Here is a 14,196-nt window from a genome sequence, read left to right as displayed (position 1 = left end):
GTAGGTACCACTGCTAAATTCGTCAAGGCTATTAGAAGTTCAAAATGTGGCACATACCTTGAAAAATGCAGTAGTCTGCCAGTGCCTCTGCGTGTGGAGATGGTGCTAATTAGACGAAAGAGAGAGAAAAGACCAGTAAACCTTCTGCTGAAAGCTATTTTTGCTTCAGAAATAAATTGTAACTGAGTATTGAGTCAATGGGAAGTGAAATCTCATAGAATACGCCTTCTGGTGACTGAAGAAAAAACAGTGCAGCAGAAGGATTTATGAACAACCTACAGTGGTGGTAACTGGTAAGAACTCATTGAATGGAGAAATGACAGCTAATGGAATAAAAAAAAAATATGGCATTTTACTTTATTTGGATGTGGTTTTTAATGGTTTTTGTGAACTATTAGTGTGGCTCTGCCATGCTACTGATCAGCAGTTTGAGTTAGTGAGACAAAGTGACCTGAAGTTGTTCTGGTATAAGCACTGATTTTTGAAGAATTCTGTATTTACTATACTTCAATGTTAAGTAGCCAACCACAGTATTTGTTATATATGAAAAGTGTTTTAACTAAATATTGAGGATGGAATGTAACAGGCAATTACTGAACACAGGATGAGAACAGCAGTACTCTGGAGAGAGAATAAACTCCCTAGAAAATGCTTGAACAGAGATATGAGTCATTACGTGTACACTGCGGTTTTCAATTCTTTAAAGCAATCTCCTATTAACCTGATAATTGAATCTTATTTTTCCTCAGGGTTTGGAAGGTCCTTTAGGCCCCAGGGGACCTCGGGGACCTCAGGTAAGGGAACTAATGGCTACTAAATGAGAAAACAAGATGTTATATTCTCTAAGTTTCTTCTGCATACAACCTATCAGCTCTGTGGAGAGCTGCACGTTTGGTGCATGAGGCACCAAAACAGCAGAGCCTGGCAAATCTTGGTCTTTTGGAAACAATTTTCAAAGAAAAAGTCTTGTCTCCTGCTGCTGCTTAAAGCTACTCCGAGGTGTGTGGCCCACTTGGGGTCTCCAACTGCAGAGCTCTCCTCTTACCCTTCAAGTGTAATCATGCCTTGTTATATCCCTACTTGCTAAATTCCTCTTCTATTGCATGACAGCGTCCGCCTGTATTTGGAAAAGGATTACTTTTGTTTCTTTTGGGATAGTCATGCGTTTCCTGTAGTTTATCATATTTAAGAAAGGGAATGAACACACTCCAAGAACATTTTTGTATCAGCAATGAAACCAATACATTTAGGTTTGGGTCAGTTTGCGTCTTTTTATAAGCATAAAATCATCCATATTTGATCCAGCATTTGTACTACAATAAACTGTAATTATGTGGTATTATTCTTTTGATAGCTCATGACTTATTTTTTTCTCCAGTCACTTAAAAAACTTCGTGAGGCTCCCACTTCATTTTGATTATCAGCTCTGTTAGTGGTAGTTGCAACAACATTGACCCACCTGACCCAACTGGGCAGCCCAGCAAATGCCAGTGGGATGTTCACTAAGTCACGAGTTGGTGAACCGGAGGGTTTCAGTAAGAGTTAAAGCTTTAACACTGGACTTGAGTGTAATCTGTTCATCCTGTGATCTTATTGCTCTTCACAGTTATCAGACCTACTTTTGTCCATCTGTGGTACCAGCCACTGTATGGGTGAAGGGACCTCCTCAAATGTCATCGCTCCAGACCGAGTACCTTACCTGCTCTGTCTCTTCCAAAGAGCCATTAGTTATTTCCTCGTGTGAGGGGACACAATGGTTGTAATACTGTTAGGGAATTAAAATTAATCTCAGCTCATCATCGGAGAGCGATGTAGGGGAAGTGATTTCTCACAAATGGAGCTAAATAGGCTGTGACGGCCTAGATTATTTGCTTGGACAGAAGAGAGAATATGAAAATATGGCCAAGACAGGAGCAGGAGGAGAAAGGAACGGAAAGCTTCAGATAAAACAGGTGTAATTCAAATGGAGCAGTAAGATAACCTTTCTGCCAGCGCTGGTTATTGAATATTAACAATATTCAATGTGTTGGGCACTTCACAGGATATGACACAGAAAAGTCTTGTCCTTTAGAGTTTGGCATTGTGCTACGTTTTACTGTGCCCTGTTCAAGCCAAATGCAAAAGAAACTTTACGTGCCTCGTCAAAGGCAACTCATTCTTATACTTTGACTTTTTCGTAGGGTATCAGTGGACCTCCAGGTGAGCCAGGCCCAAAAGGCATTCAAGGAAGCAAGGTAAGATGTAGTTGTATGTGTGTAGATGTTATTTATATAGGGAGAGAGGGTGCAGAAGCTCTGTGTAGAATCTTTACACTCTACTGTCTTTTCTCCTCAGTAGTTTTTTGTTAGTGGTATCCTTTGTGCAGCAATAATGTACATCACTTCCTTGGTGCACCATAGTGTCATCATGTTATAAAGGCTTTGCATTGTTGGCATGTACAGCCAGTTCTCCAGTTGGGTCTCCAAGCCCAGAGCTTTGGAAAGTATTTTCTAGGGCCACAATAGGGTGCTGTCAAGGACCTGCTGAGAGCCACAGCATTTAGGTTGGAATTTAAATCACCTGAATATGTGCCTTGTCTTCTGCCATCACTTAGGAAGTTTTTCCTAGAATATTTTTGACAAAAATGCCTTGTGTTTGAAGTTTTTCAGTAATTCTAGATGGTGGTTGTAAAATCTTTAGATTGAATTTTTAAAGTCATTTTTAATTGCTTGTATACTGTAAAAACTCAAGACAGCTTTGAAATTGGTAGAAGTGTAAGATTTGATGACGATTAATGCTTTAGTTATATTTAAAATAGATCATTTAGAGTTGTTGACTACAGCTTGTCAAGCAAAATCATAAAGTATCTGCTTAATGTAGGCAATCTTCTGTTTTGAAAATCTTTGGGAAATTGCTTTATGTGAATACAGTTGTCTCGCCCCTGGGACAGCTATTAACATCATTGCTCTGTACAGAAAGATCTTTCATGTGTCAGTTTGAAAATGTAGGGTCTAATGACAAAGACTTTCTAGCACAGGATTATTGCTAGTCTGGTTAATACAATGCCATATCTAAGTTATACAAGGCAACTAAATTCACACTAAGCAATTTGCCAAAGATGCAGTATTTAAACACTCATGTTTTGTTTCTTAGGCAACAATTTCATTTGAAGATTCACAGACTTAAATTTAGATACGGGAAATGTTTATGGTAAAAAGTTTGGAATACTGGCATCCATCATGATTTTCCTCTTCCTGACAAATGCTTTTTCATACGTTTTATTTCTTCATCTTCCCAACAAAATGCTTGATTAGGAAAGCTGCTACATAATATTTCAGAACTAGAGAAAGAAAGAGGATGATGGGTCTGAAAGAAGCTATTCATACATGCGGTGGAAAAGTCATGCCTGTCTTTGACTTCAGCACAGCAAATGACAGTAATTTTTTTATCTGTCATTTCACACTGATGAGTCCAAGATAGTACTACCAGATACTTTTATTATAGACTAAATCGTATTTGCTGAATGTCGTTTGTCCTCTTGTCAGTCTCTTCACACACTTTCATGTCTGTAAAATGCATGCAACTCTCTCTAGAATTCATCTACCTGGATATAATATTTATTGTTATACTTCAGCTGCAAATTTTCAGTAGGAGTAAGAAAGTTCCCTCCTTTTTCAGCTTCCAACTCTGCAACCTGCTGTTTAAAGTCTATAGTCGAGGTTTTTCCAGGCTCAGGCATCTATTTTAATAGAAATATTGCCAGACAAGTTTAATAACTATGCTTAGGTAATTATGTGTAAAGAGTATAGCAGACATGTATGTATGTTTATAGGTTATCTCTTGTCCGTACCTAGCACCAAAGCTAACCTTTGGCATTTTGGAGCTTGTTTGAGATGAGTGAAAAAGTTTTTAATGATCAGCACAGATAATTAGTGGTTGTTTACAGCTTAATAAACACCCATTCAGCTAGTAAAGGTCAAGGTCTTTTTTGGTTCAGACACATAGCGGTCTTTCCAATATCTTTTGTCCTTACAGAAGGATTATTCAGTTGCTCTTTTAAAATTAGTTTTCATGACACATAATACAATATCTCTGAAAAGTGGCAGTTATAAATAACTGCCTTGGATAAAATAAATAAGTCTATTCTTAGTGCAGTTCCTTACAGCCATGGCCTTTCCATGCTAAAACTTTCTGCTTTTTGAGCTGAACTAGTGACTTCACCCTGGTTTAGCAGAGCTACAGGCAGTTGCATGGCATTAGTATCAGTGTGACATAACGCAGAACACCGCCGCTGAACACTTTTATTCATTGTTAGTGTGCCATGTTGAGGTTTGAAAGAGGAGATTCTGTTCCTCAAAATATGAACTCCAGATCAAGCTCAGCCTACAGATGTTTTATGTCTCATTTGTGAAGTCTGCCGTTCGCTCCTGCATCTGGCCGGCTCAGTCCATCCCGCACGTCTGCAAGGCAGTGTCGTATCCGTTCTCTTGCTTTGCAGCGCCAGGCGGCAGACACAGCTGGGGACAGTGTCATCTGTGTGCTGTCTGGATGCCACTGGCTCTGGCAGCCACCAGCAGGAGAGGGTTGGTGGCGCTGCAACTTCAACTAATTTAATTTGGGTTGTCTGAAGCAAGGTGGAATGGAGTCTAGAAACATTGTCCAAGAAAATACTTAAAAGAACTTTTCGCACCTCGCGTCTTCTGTTACTCATCTGCATTTTGCTATTCTCTCTTAAGTTGCTGGCTCATCTATCACTGTGAAGTCTTGCTGGCTGCACAATACTCCACTTCCATCCCTTTTCATGATACTGCCTTGTCATATTGCCAGTAATGGGTTGAATCTCTCTCAAAGCCCCACTGCCTGCACTGACCAGCTTTCCACTGACTACAGCGGGAACTCAGCCAACCTGTTTCCAGGTTTAGGAGTGATCTTATGGAGCTGAATGACATCCTTAACCTCTTAAAGTCTTTCTGATGCACGTTGCAATAAGTCCTTATCTTTAATAACCTCTTTAATATACAAGCAAACTTTGTCACTTTACTTTCACCCTCTTTTCAAGTCATGTATGAATGTGTTGAACATCCTATATCCTCCACGGAATGCAGCTCAGCGTGGTATTAATAAAGACCAGTTTTTGCTATTAAGCAAACTTTCTCTATTTGCATTTCTGTGAAGTTATAACATCTCAAAACCACCTAAATAGTTTTATTACCATATATACAAACCTTCTCCATAAAGAGGACGAGGCATTTAAAATGACAAATTTGAACTGTTTCTATAGAAATAAAAACACGTTAATTCATCTTATATTATTAATAATTTACCTGACTAAATGTATTTCCATTTAACCAAATGCTGAACTTGCATGCTGCCAGTAAAACCTACAACACGGTTTATAAAACATAACAGTAAGAGAAAAACGTCAGAGAGTAACAGGACATTTCACTGAAACACAGTTAGGAGTTGGGAACTGGCTATTTTCATTGTGTGCCTCCTGTTTTCTGAAGCAGTCATCTTGGTGCTGTTCCCCAAGCATATCCTGAGCAAAGGACCGGGATTATTCTGTTTCTTTTCTGGTTTACTGACTTTCTATTGCCTATTGGCAATGTTTCAAGAGAGAAATGTTACATTTACAAAAGAAAGATTATATTGTTAAAGCCAAATTCTGTTGTTTTCTCTCTCTCACTAACAAAATACCAAGAAAAAATACCATTCACAGCTGTGCTTCATATTTTCTTGGATATTTGCTTCACTTTAAGGCATTCTTCATCAGCCACCACATATTATCTGCATTGTAACATAAAACAAGTACTGGAATCAAAGTGTACTATATACCTCATTCCACTATAAAACATTTAAAGAAAATTACAAAAACCCCATAGGAAAAAATTTTTAGTTCTTTTAAGTTATCACAAATAACTAATTAATCGAATTTGCAGCACATCAAGGTGGGTCTAAGGTAGAGACCCTCAACTATTGTCAAACGGCAGCTTGTAGGAGCAAGGAATTCAGATTTTGTATTCCTTGTCTCACTAAGAATGCAATGATGGCCCGTGATATGATTTTGCTGGCTGATGCAACCACTTCCAAAAACCCAGAAGACACTATCTCGCTTAGAGAAAGACTAAAAGTACCAGAAACAGAAAATTGCCAAAGAGAAAAACCACACCACTCTTGGTTCTGCTCCAGTAATATCCCATATTCCTCCCTAAATGGCCAGGAATTGGCTAAGTGTCTGGTTAATAGGTGGTTTGGGGATTAAGTCAGTTGTGGTTGCTTTTGCTTGGTTTGATTCTCGAAGATCACATTGAGGTTGCTACAGGAAGCCATAGGTTTCCAAAAAGGGACACAGGACATAAAGTCAGTATTCTTTATTAATAGAAACAAAAGATTTACTTGCTCTATAAATGTAATATATTCTATCATCAGAAGTAGTGTCCAGAATCATTATCCAATGAGAATCCCATTTCTCTTCCAACATTGCCAGTAACCTGTTATCTGCCATTTTCTTGCTTGGGTTCTACGTATCTCTGCATTGGTTAACTGCATTGGTTAATACAGTAAAATAGCGTCCTAACTGGTTAATGCATTTACTTTTGTTGGATTTATTTATTGCCACATATATTATGTGGTTATTTTCTCATTAGAAGACAGCTGTGCCCTTCAATAGCAATAAAAAACAGGAAAAATTCAAATATTCTTACTCAAAAGGCTTCATGCGTCTTGTTTTCCTCTCTTAAAAGGAAATGGAATCACGGTGATTTTTCTGGAAAACAGAGTTCTAAGAATGAATATAATGCCCTTTATTTTGGTCAAACAAATGTCTCAGCGCTAAGGTTCTGCTGCTTACATTTTTGCAAAGATAAAGTACCTCATTGGGGTCAACAATGTAAAATGTGCAGATACAATTTCCCCAAGTATTCTTGGTGTTAGACAAAAAATGAATTTTCAACATGCATATGCCTATTAATTTATTCAAAATGGTAAGCATTCTTTTGTCTGTTTTCAGTTATTTATTAAAAAATACTTAACTAATATTTATTTAAAAACAACAACAATGTATTCTATACAATAGCATCAGTAAGGTTGCATAAGAGTGTTTATTTGCAAGGTAATTTTGAAAATGTTTTCCTTAGGGGAATAATAGTGACTATTCCTGACTGGCACAGGCTGCCCAGGGAAGTTGTGGAGTCCCCTTCCCTGGAGATTTTCAAGACCCGCCTGGATGCAGTCCTGAGTAATGTGCTCTGGGCAGTCCTGCTTTAGCAGGGGAGTTGGGCTAGATGATCTCTAGAGGTCCCTTCCAACTCCGTGATTCCGTGATATTTGCAAATTTCAGTGGACAATTTACAAACAGAATGCTATGCATACAGATTATAAAATTGGGGCATAAAATCAGGAAGTAGGCATGACCTGTGTTCCACTCACAAAGAAGTGATGAACAGGGAGTACTTGTGGTTACCATTTCAGAAGTGATGCTGGGTTTGTTTGTTTAAACTCTTAGACAAGCTGCTAGAAATAAAGTACACATTTCTAGAAACCACGATAGGTTCATGGAAAGACCAAAACCAACACATTCTTAAAAGCCACTGCAATAGTAAGAGCCTCGCTGGAAAATTTCGTATGCGTAGTAAGATTCTGAATTAGAGTTTAAGGTTGTATGAACAGACGTGTATTCAAACTTTTAAGGAAACAGTTAAGTTTGAATGTGGGTACTCAAAGCAGTTATTCCCATAAAAACATCTTGGCGTAATCCTGTGAAAAATTCATCATTGCATATTTCCCTGAAAATGTGTCCCAAAATGAACTGCTAAGGGATGCTGCTGCTTCTCTGATGACATAAATTCTTTCCTTACTTATGTGGCAAGTTACATCTTTCCCAGAAGACTGAAAAATCCAATTTCCCTGGAAAGAAGTATAGTCCCTAGGTACCTCAGCTAGCTTAGAAGTACAAAATATCAATAATATCTGTTAAAATATATATATCTGCTTGAATTTTTCTTGCCAATGTATACTTTAAAGATAAAATCATTATATTTGAAAGGTGATTTTTTTACTATAGCTTAATCATTATCACACTATAGACTGAAATACAGAGTCTTTGTTTTCCTTACAGTATGTATGGTTTTAATAAATTCCACATTATCTGTAGCACCAAGACCCTAGAAGAGAAAAGCCTGGCTTACTGATAGCCATATGAAGTTTGAAATACACAGTCTTTAAAATAGATTGAATAGTTTACATTTCCAAGTTTTGCATGTTGTCTGGTAGAAGGTGGGGGTTCTTACGCTGTTAATTTTCGGGCATCCTCTGCTGTCAGTGAGTAAGCATTCAGCAGAGCAAAATTTTCATACTGCCCTGCGTGGTTTCATCATAAGGGCTATTTACGCTGCCTACACCAGTACCTACACCAGTACAGCTGCTGTGAGGCAGATTACATGACACCCGTCATTGGAAAGAAAACTGTGTAATGTTTTTACCGTGGTTAGAAAAAGAGCTTTTGGAAAAACATTAACTTCAGTGGGACTCCCATCGGCATTGAAGGCAGCGCATATATTAGCATAGCTCTAGCATGTGGGGGAACTCGCGAAGGAGCGAATGATTTGTGATAGGAAGCATCCCTCGGAGTTGCTTTCCTTGGGAAGTTCTGTCAGGGGGTCAGAAATAGATACAAAACACGATGTCCGTTTGGACGACAGGACAAAAAATTTGGAAGACACTTTCCAAACACAACAAAGGGGGTTGGTTTATTGTTTCAGCTGAGACATGAGCCTGTATTTATCAAATGTTGTTTTTCAGAACGGAACGAGTTCCTCCACTGTTTCAGAAGTTTAGTTTTAGCAATGTGCTTAGTGGCGTTTGCTGTGCCCAGAGTAGCCTACTTACACATAGTGGTGCTACATACTGCTGAATAGATTCATTTTTTTTTTTAATATATTGTCAACATTGCATATCTTTTGCATTCGTTCTCTGGGGTGTGCTAATACATCATGGCAGAACAGGCATCCCAGGCTGCCTTCTCTGTGAAAGAAATGAGGACTGTGAATTTGAACAGCTAATATTTAGCACGCCGCCTGGCCTTACAGCAGCCTGTGCCTATTTCTCTCTCACTGAGGCACTTCTTCCTTGAAGTGGGGAAGTCCATCCCTAACCAGACTGTCTCCAGGCCCTGAAGCTACGTGGAGCTGTATCTCTTACTGTCCCTGGTCAAGTGGAGAGCTGTTGAAGTAAGAGGTGGTGGTGAGTTAAGGGAGCCTATAGCTTCTTACGCACCGGGCTGGTGTGCTTGGCTTAATGTTCTTCCAAAACCCATGCGCTGTGCTTCTTGACCAGCTTTGCAAGAAGCACAAATGCGGATAACAGTGGCAGAAGCGTCTCTGTCCTTGAGGGAGTGTCTATGCATGGAAGTTTGCTTGCAAAACTTTCTAGGAAACCTTAATAGAACAGTTTTACTGGTATAGGTCCCGTGGAGATGATTTTGCCCTGGAAGCAGAGCACACCATGGGGCTGGATGTGTGTAACTACAGCACTGTGGCTTTGCTGGGACTGTTCCGCCACTGCACTTCTACATATTGATGCACAGTCAGAAGCTGAACTTCCATTGATGCTTAGATGCTTTTGGCCTGTTGGCATGAATGAAATTCAGTAGCCTAAATTACTACCATTGGAAATGAAATGAAAGCTTTTAAGTCACCAAAACCCTTCTGAAAATGTTGCTTTTAGTATATATTATTTTCTAAAGAAATAGTATAAAACATACTTCCCCTACTTCTTGTCTAAACAGGATCAGCCCCAAAAGTCCTGAAATTTAGCTAACTGTTGGCTTAAAGGACAACAGTACTTAAAGCAGAGAGTTTATAAAGAGAATTAAAGAGGAGACAAGTATGAGCTTTGGTTGTATTATTCTTGGACGTCCCTAAATTTCCTGCTGATGGGAAACAATAAAAATGAGTTTTGATCAGCTGATTTTAAAAGGACAGTTTGTTCAATGCCGAATTAATCCCATGGAGGAACTGGAAGTCTAGAAGATGGGCCATTTGAGAATTGTTGTTGTTGTTTGATCAGTTTCAAAACACACACAGGAGGAAAAAAACCCACTATGAACAAAAAGTGTCAATTTCTAATGGGCATCACATCAGTAAAAATTGCATCATTTCCGATAATCTGGACACACATCAACTGAGGCTTCATGAAAATCTTATAAGGAAACCCAAACAATAAAGTCTACCTAGGAATAAAGTAAACTTCTTTGCTATATTCTGTACTTCGGCAGCGGCTACATGCATAGAATCCACATTAAAGCAATGTCACTGTTGCTAATCCCCGTCAGAGTGCGATGTGGAGATACATGTGCAGTTCCGCCGAGTTATGCCAGCTTTCTCTGAGTTTTCTCTGCCTTTTAAGACTTATCTCTTATTAAAGCTGTATTAATTTATAGATTATGAAGGTGTGCTATAAAAGATATATTTTTTTTTTTAATAAGCATTGAATTTCATAGCTGCTCTTCAAATTAGCATATTGTCCTGTAATGGAATGAATTTAGGACTGGGCATCAAGTTCCGCTTTATTCTAGGCTTAAAGCTGAAGTAGTAGCACTCTCAAGTGCATAGTTATCAGAAATTAGGCTTCAAGGATAATCTCTTTATTTACTTTCACTGTATGTTCCCATTCCTGCATCTTAGCTTCATTCTTCATCAGATTGTAAACTGGTAGATTTCTGGAGAAATACCTGGCTTTGACATCATTTTTTGCACTACTGTTGACCTCTCAAGTGCAAAAATCTCGTTGAAAGGTTTCAGAACTCAGCATATAAAATTTCTCAGTATATACAAAATTCCAACTCCCCAAATGCGAATACCTCCCCAGAAAATAAATACGTTTTGATAAAAAGCCTTTTTAATAATTGTGTGGCTATGTTGGCGTTGTTAGAAACATATTAAACATGCAAGAGAATTAGGAGCTGCAGTCAAAGATAGCAGTAGGGAAACAGTTGTGATACACAGTTGTTGCTATGGGAAGAACCTTGAGTGCAATGATTCATTTCCAAATGGCCGTCTTTCTAGCAAGAAAAAAGCCAAGGAAGTACCATATTATTGGATATGGATATTACTGGATAAAGTCAAAACCAAAGATATGACAAAGGATAAATCTATTTGTTATCTTTCCCAATGCATATGAAAGAATGGCTTTATAACAGTATTATCTATCACAGCAACTTGTATGGCCAGGACATTGATCCTGCTCCTAATCTAAACATTTACCTTTAAGAGAGGGGGTTTGTTGGGTTTTGGGGGTTGTTTTTGTTTGTTTGTTGGTTTGTTTTTTTTTTACTTTAAAAACATATTTATATAGCCCTAAATGAGTCTGTGGAAAGATGCTCTGGTGGAATTTGGTTAAGGTTTCATTTGCATTATTAGTTTCTTTCTTTTTTTTCACTTTAGGGAGAGCAAGGCCCGTTAGGTCCCTATGGTCCTCCAGGACTCCCTGGTGTTGGTCAGCCAGGACCCAAGGTAACTCTCAGTAATATGTCTGTTACAGTGCTAACTGTGGGCAGTCATTTTTTGGATGAAAGTTCTCACCTGCTGTTTTATCAAACTCATATCATCTAAATGTAAAACTGATACAATATTGACAGTTTTTTGTATTTGCATAGGATGGAGATAACAGACCTCCCTTTCCAGCAACTCTAAGTTTTTATTGTGATCCCACTGATATAACAGATGTCACAAATAATGCTATTTAAATGGGGGTTAAATATGTGAGATCATTTTCAAGCACCAGCAGCTGCTTGCATTAATGAGTAAACCGTACTTCAAGGCATAGAAATACATCTCAGTCACTGTGATTTATAGTCAAGTGACAGATTTGACTCGTTATTTCTTTACTAGGGAACAGATATTCTTATAGGTTATAAAATTCTCTCACTCATGCAGCACTTAATTCCTCCATCTTATTTTATTGCAAAAGGCTAGAAGGTGGAATCCAATCTTGCTAATTTGGAAAATTCATGTTTGCCTATGTTGGCCAGCCAAATCTCCTTTTGGAAAACTGCAAAAGCGTCTACATAGGAAACATGACTACTTAGTTTATGAGAGTTTTATCAGAAACCTACAGCTCAGACTCAAACAAGAAATCTAAATTGGGCAGAACTAGATTTCACCCTAGTTATTCTGGCTTCTAAGTCTTTGGTGTTGCTTTATGCCGTTTTTTCCCTATTTTTTTGGAGCCAAGTCCCAGAGTCTAAAATACCTGCACTTTTTTTTCTTTTACTGCTCTAATTTGTACATTCATTGAACTCCTGCATATTTTATGTGCAGTGGGGCAGACCCTGGAACATAGAGAGGGTTTATATAGCTCAGAAACTAGTAATTTGCCATGTAAAAGGAACAACACTGGGTCATTCCAGAAAGGAAAATAGTTAATGGAGCAGGAATGTCACTCCCAGTCTCTGTACTACTCTGGGGAGAGATAAAGATCCTCTGTGCTCTTATCCTTGAAGCACGTAGTCCTCAGTAAACTGGAGGAATTGTGAAGATCATGATAAACAGAAGATATGGAAATGATGCAGTTCCTGGAGTTCCCATGTAATTCCATATTCCACTGAAGCAGGCTTCAATTCAATTCGACTACCTAGGTAGAGGCTATGATGAGGATCCCTCACACCTGAGCGTTCCTGCTTCATGGCTGGGCTGTACTGCAGCCAAATTTAGCCTGACTTCTCTCCCTCATCCCTGTTGTCTCTCAGGTCCTGCACTTTTAATCAGTTTGCCCTATGCAAAGCGATAACACTCCTTTGCTGTTGGCACGAGGCTGGAATGCATCTAGTGCTCCAAATATTAATCGGAAGGTGCTTTCAAATGTTTCTAAATTGTTATTTATGCTTTTTTTTTTACATCGGCGATGTTACACATTTGATTTCAGATGTTTCTGGTGACATCATTAAGTTATCTATATGTAAATGTTATATGTTATATGTAAATGGTATATGTCTATGTAAATATTATATGTAAATGCTTTTCAAAACTATCGAGTTGAATTCAGACTGAACTTTCTAATATGCTTTTACACAAGGGTGCTCAAGGTCAAGAAGGTAAAATTGGATTCCCAGGACCTCCTGGAATTGGTGAACCGGGATTACCTGTAAGTCAGTGATATATGCATTGGAAGTGAAAATATAATAAAATAAGTCTTAGTGAGTGTAATTGATTGACAGCAGCTATATTGGCTACTGATTCCATAAACCATCACATACTTAGTCTGGAGAAGCAGAAGTGTGTTCAGCTATGACAGCCCAGTATTACTGCAGTAATTGCATGTGGCTTGCCCAAGTAGGAGAATAGAGCCATGTCCAAACAAGTTTTGGGGAGACAAAAAATTGCTTGGTCCATGTGAGCAGGATTGCAGTACCCAGTTTTCAGAAAGACATAGAGTTGTATGTAAATAGCTGTACCCCTGCTTGTTTGAGTTGAGGATAATCTTTAAAAATTGTCTAAAATCAAATTTTAGGAAGATGGAAATGCAAAAGCTGGGACATTCCTCAACTCCTCTGTGTAATTTGGATTACATCGAATACAAAGACCCAAATTATATGGTTTTGATTATATCTTTATTTCTGAATTACAGAACTTTAGCAAGCTGTTTGTAACATTGAGTTAGTGCTCACTGGCTGCTTTTTCTTCCTGAAATGCATAAAATGTATGGTTTTCTTGTGCATTTCATTAAAATATCAAAGAGATTGTTAATTAAGAAGCCATGAATGTGGATGGATGTTAGATTCATTCTAATAGTATTTTTGAAAATCACTTTGTGGTTGTAAAACCTATTTTTCTCACAGAAAATGTAGAAACTTTTTGCTTTATCAAGGTCATCCTTAAAAACTCTTTATTGGCTTTAACGAAAGCTGAATTTTGTGGACAAACAAAGTATTACAAAATAATCATTTCTGTACTTGTTTAAAACAAAATCGGCATTCTCTAATTTTGTATGATTAACCTGCCATTTTGTATGAAAAAAACTGTGTTCAAATTAATGATTTTCATTATGAAAATCATAAAATTATATGAAATTGCAGGAATAAATTTCAGTGTTAAATGTATTTATTGTAAATTAACCTACAGGTTCATTTGAGTTTAAAGGGTATAGTCTTTAGACATTCATTATGTAATTCCCACCATTTCAGCATTAGCTTGTTCTAATCTATATCCTCCAATTAAGGGT

The 14,196-nt window shown here is 38.0% G+C and overlaps 1 protein-coding gene across 1 annotated transcript in view; it reads left to right on the top strand.

The window, feature by feature from the left end:
- COL28A1 (collagen type XXVIII alpha 1 chain) overlaps window positions 1–14,196 on the top strand; it is a 68,816-nt gene that overhangs the window by 8,972 nt on the left and 45,648 nt on the right. Inside the window, exons 9-12 of the mRNA XM_082480107.1 lie at window positions 750–794; window positions 2,181–2,234; window positions 11,421–11,489; window positions 13,051–13,119. Of these exons, the coding sequence (XP_082336233.1) occupies window positions 750–794; window positions 2,181–2,234; window positions 11,421–11,489; window positions 13,051–13,119 (237 nt within the window). The remainder of the gene's footprint in view (window positions 1–749; window positions 795–2,180; window positions 2,235–11,420; window positions 11,490–13,050; window positions 13,120–14,196) is intronic.

Source organism: Vanellus vanellus, assembly GCF_965231255.1.
Source record: "Vanellus vanellus genome assembly, chromosome: 2".
NCBI lineage: Eukaryota > Metazoa > Chordata > Aves > Charadriiformes > Charadriidae > Vanellus > Vanellus vanellus.
The sequence above is the reverse complement of the archived record's forward strand: the minus strand, read 5'-3'. Positions and strand labels throughout refer to the sequence as shown.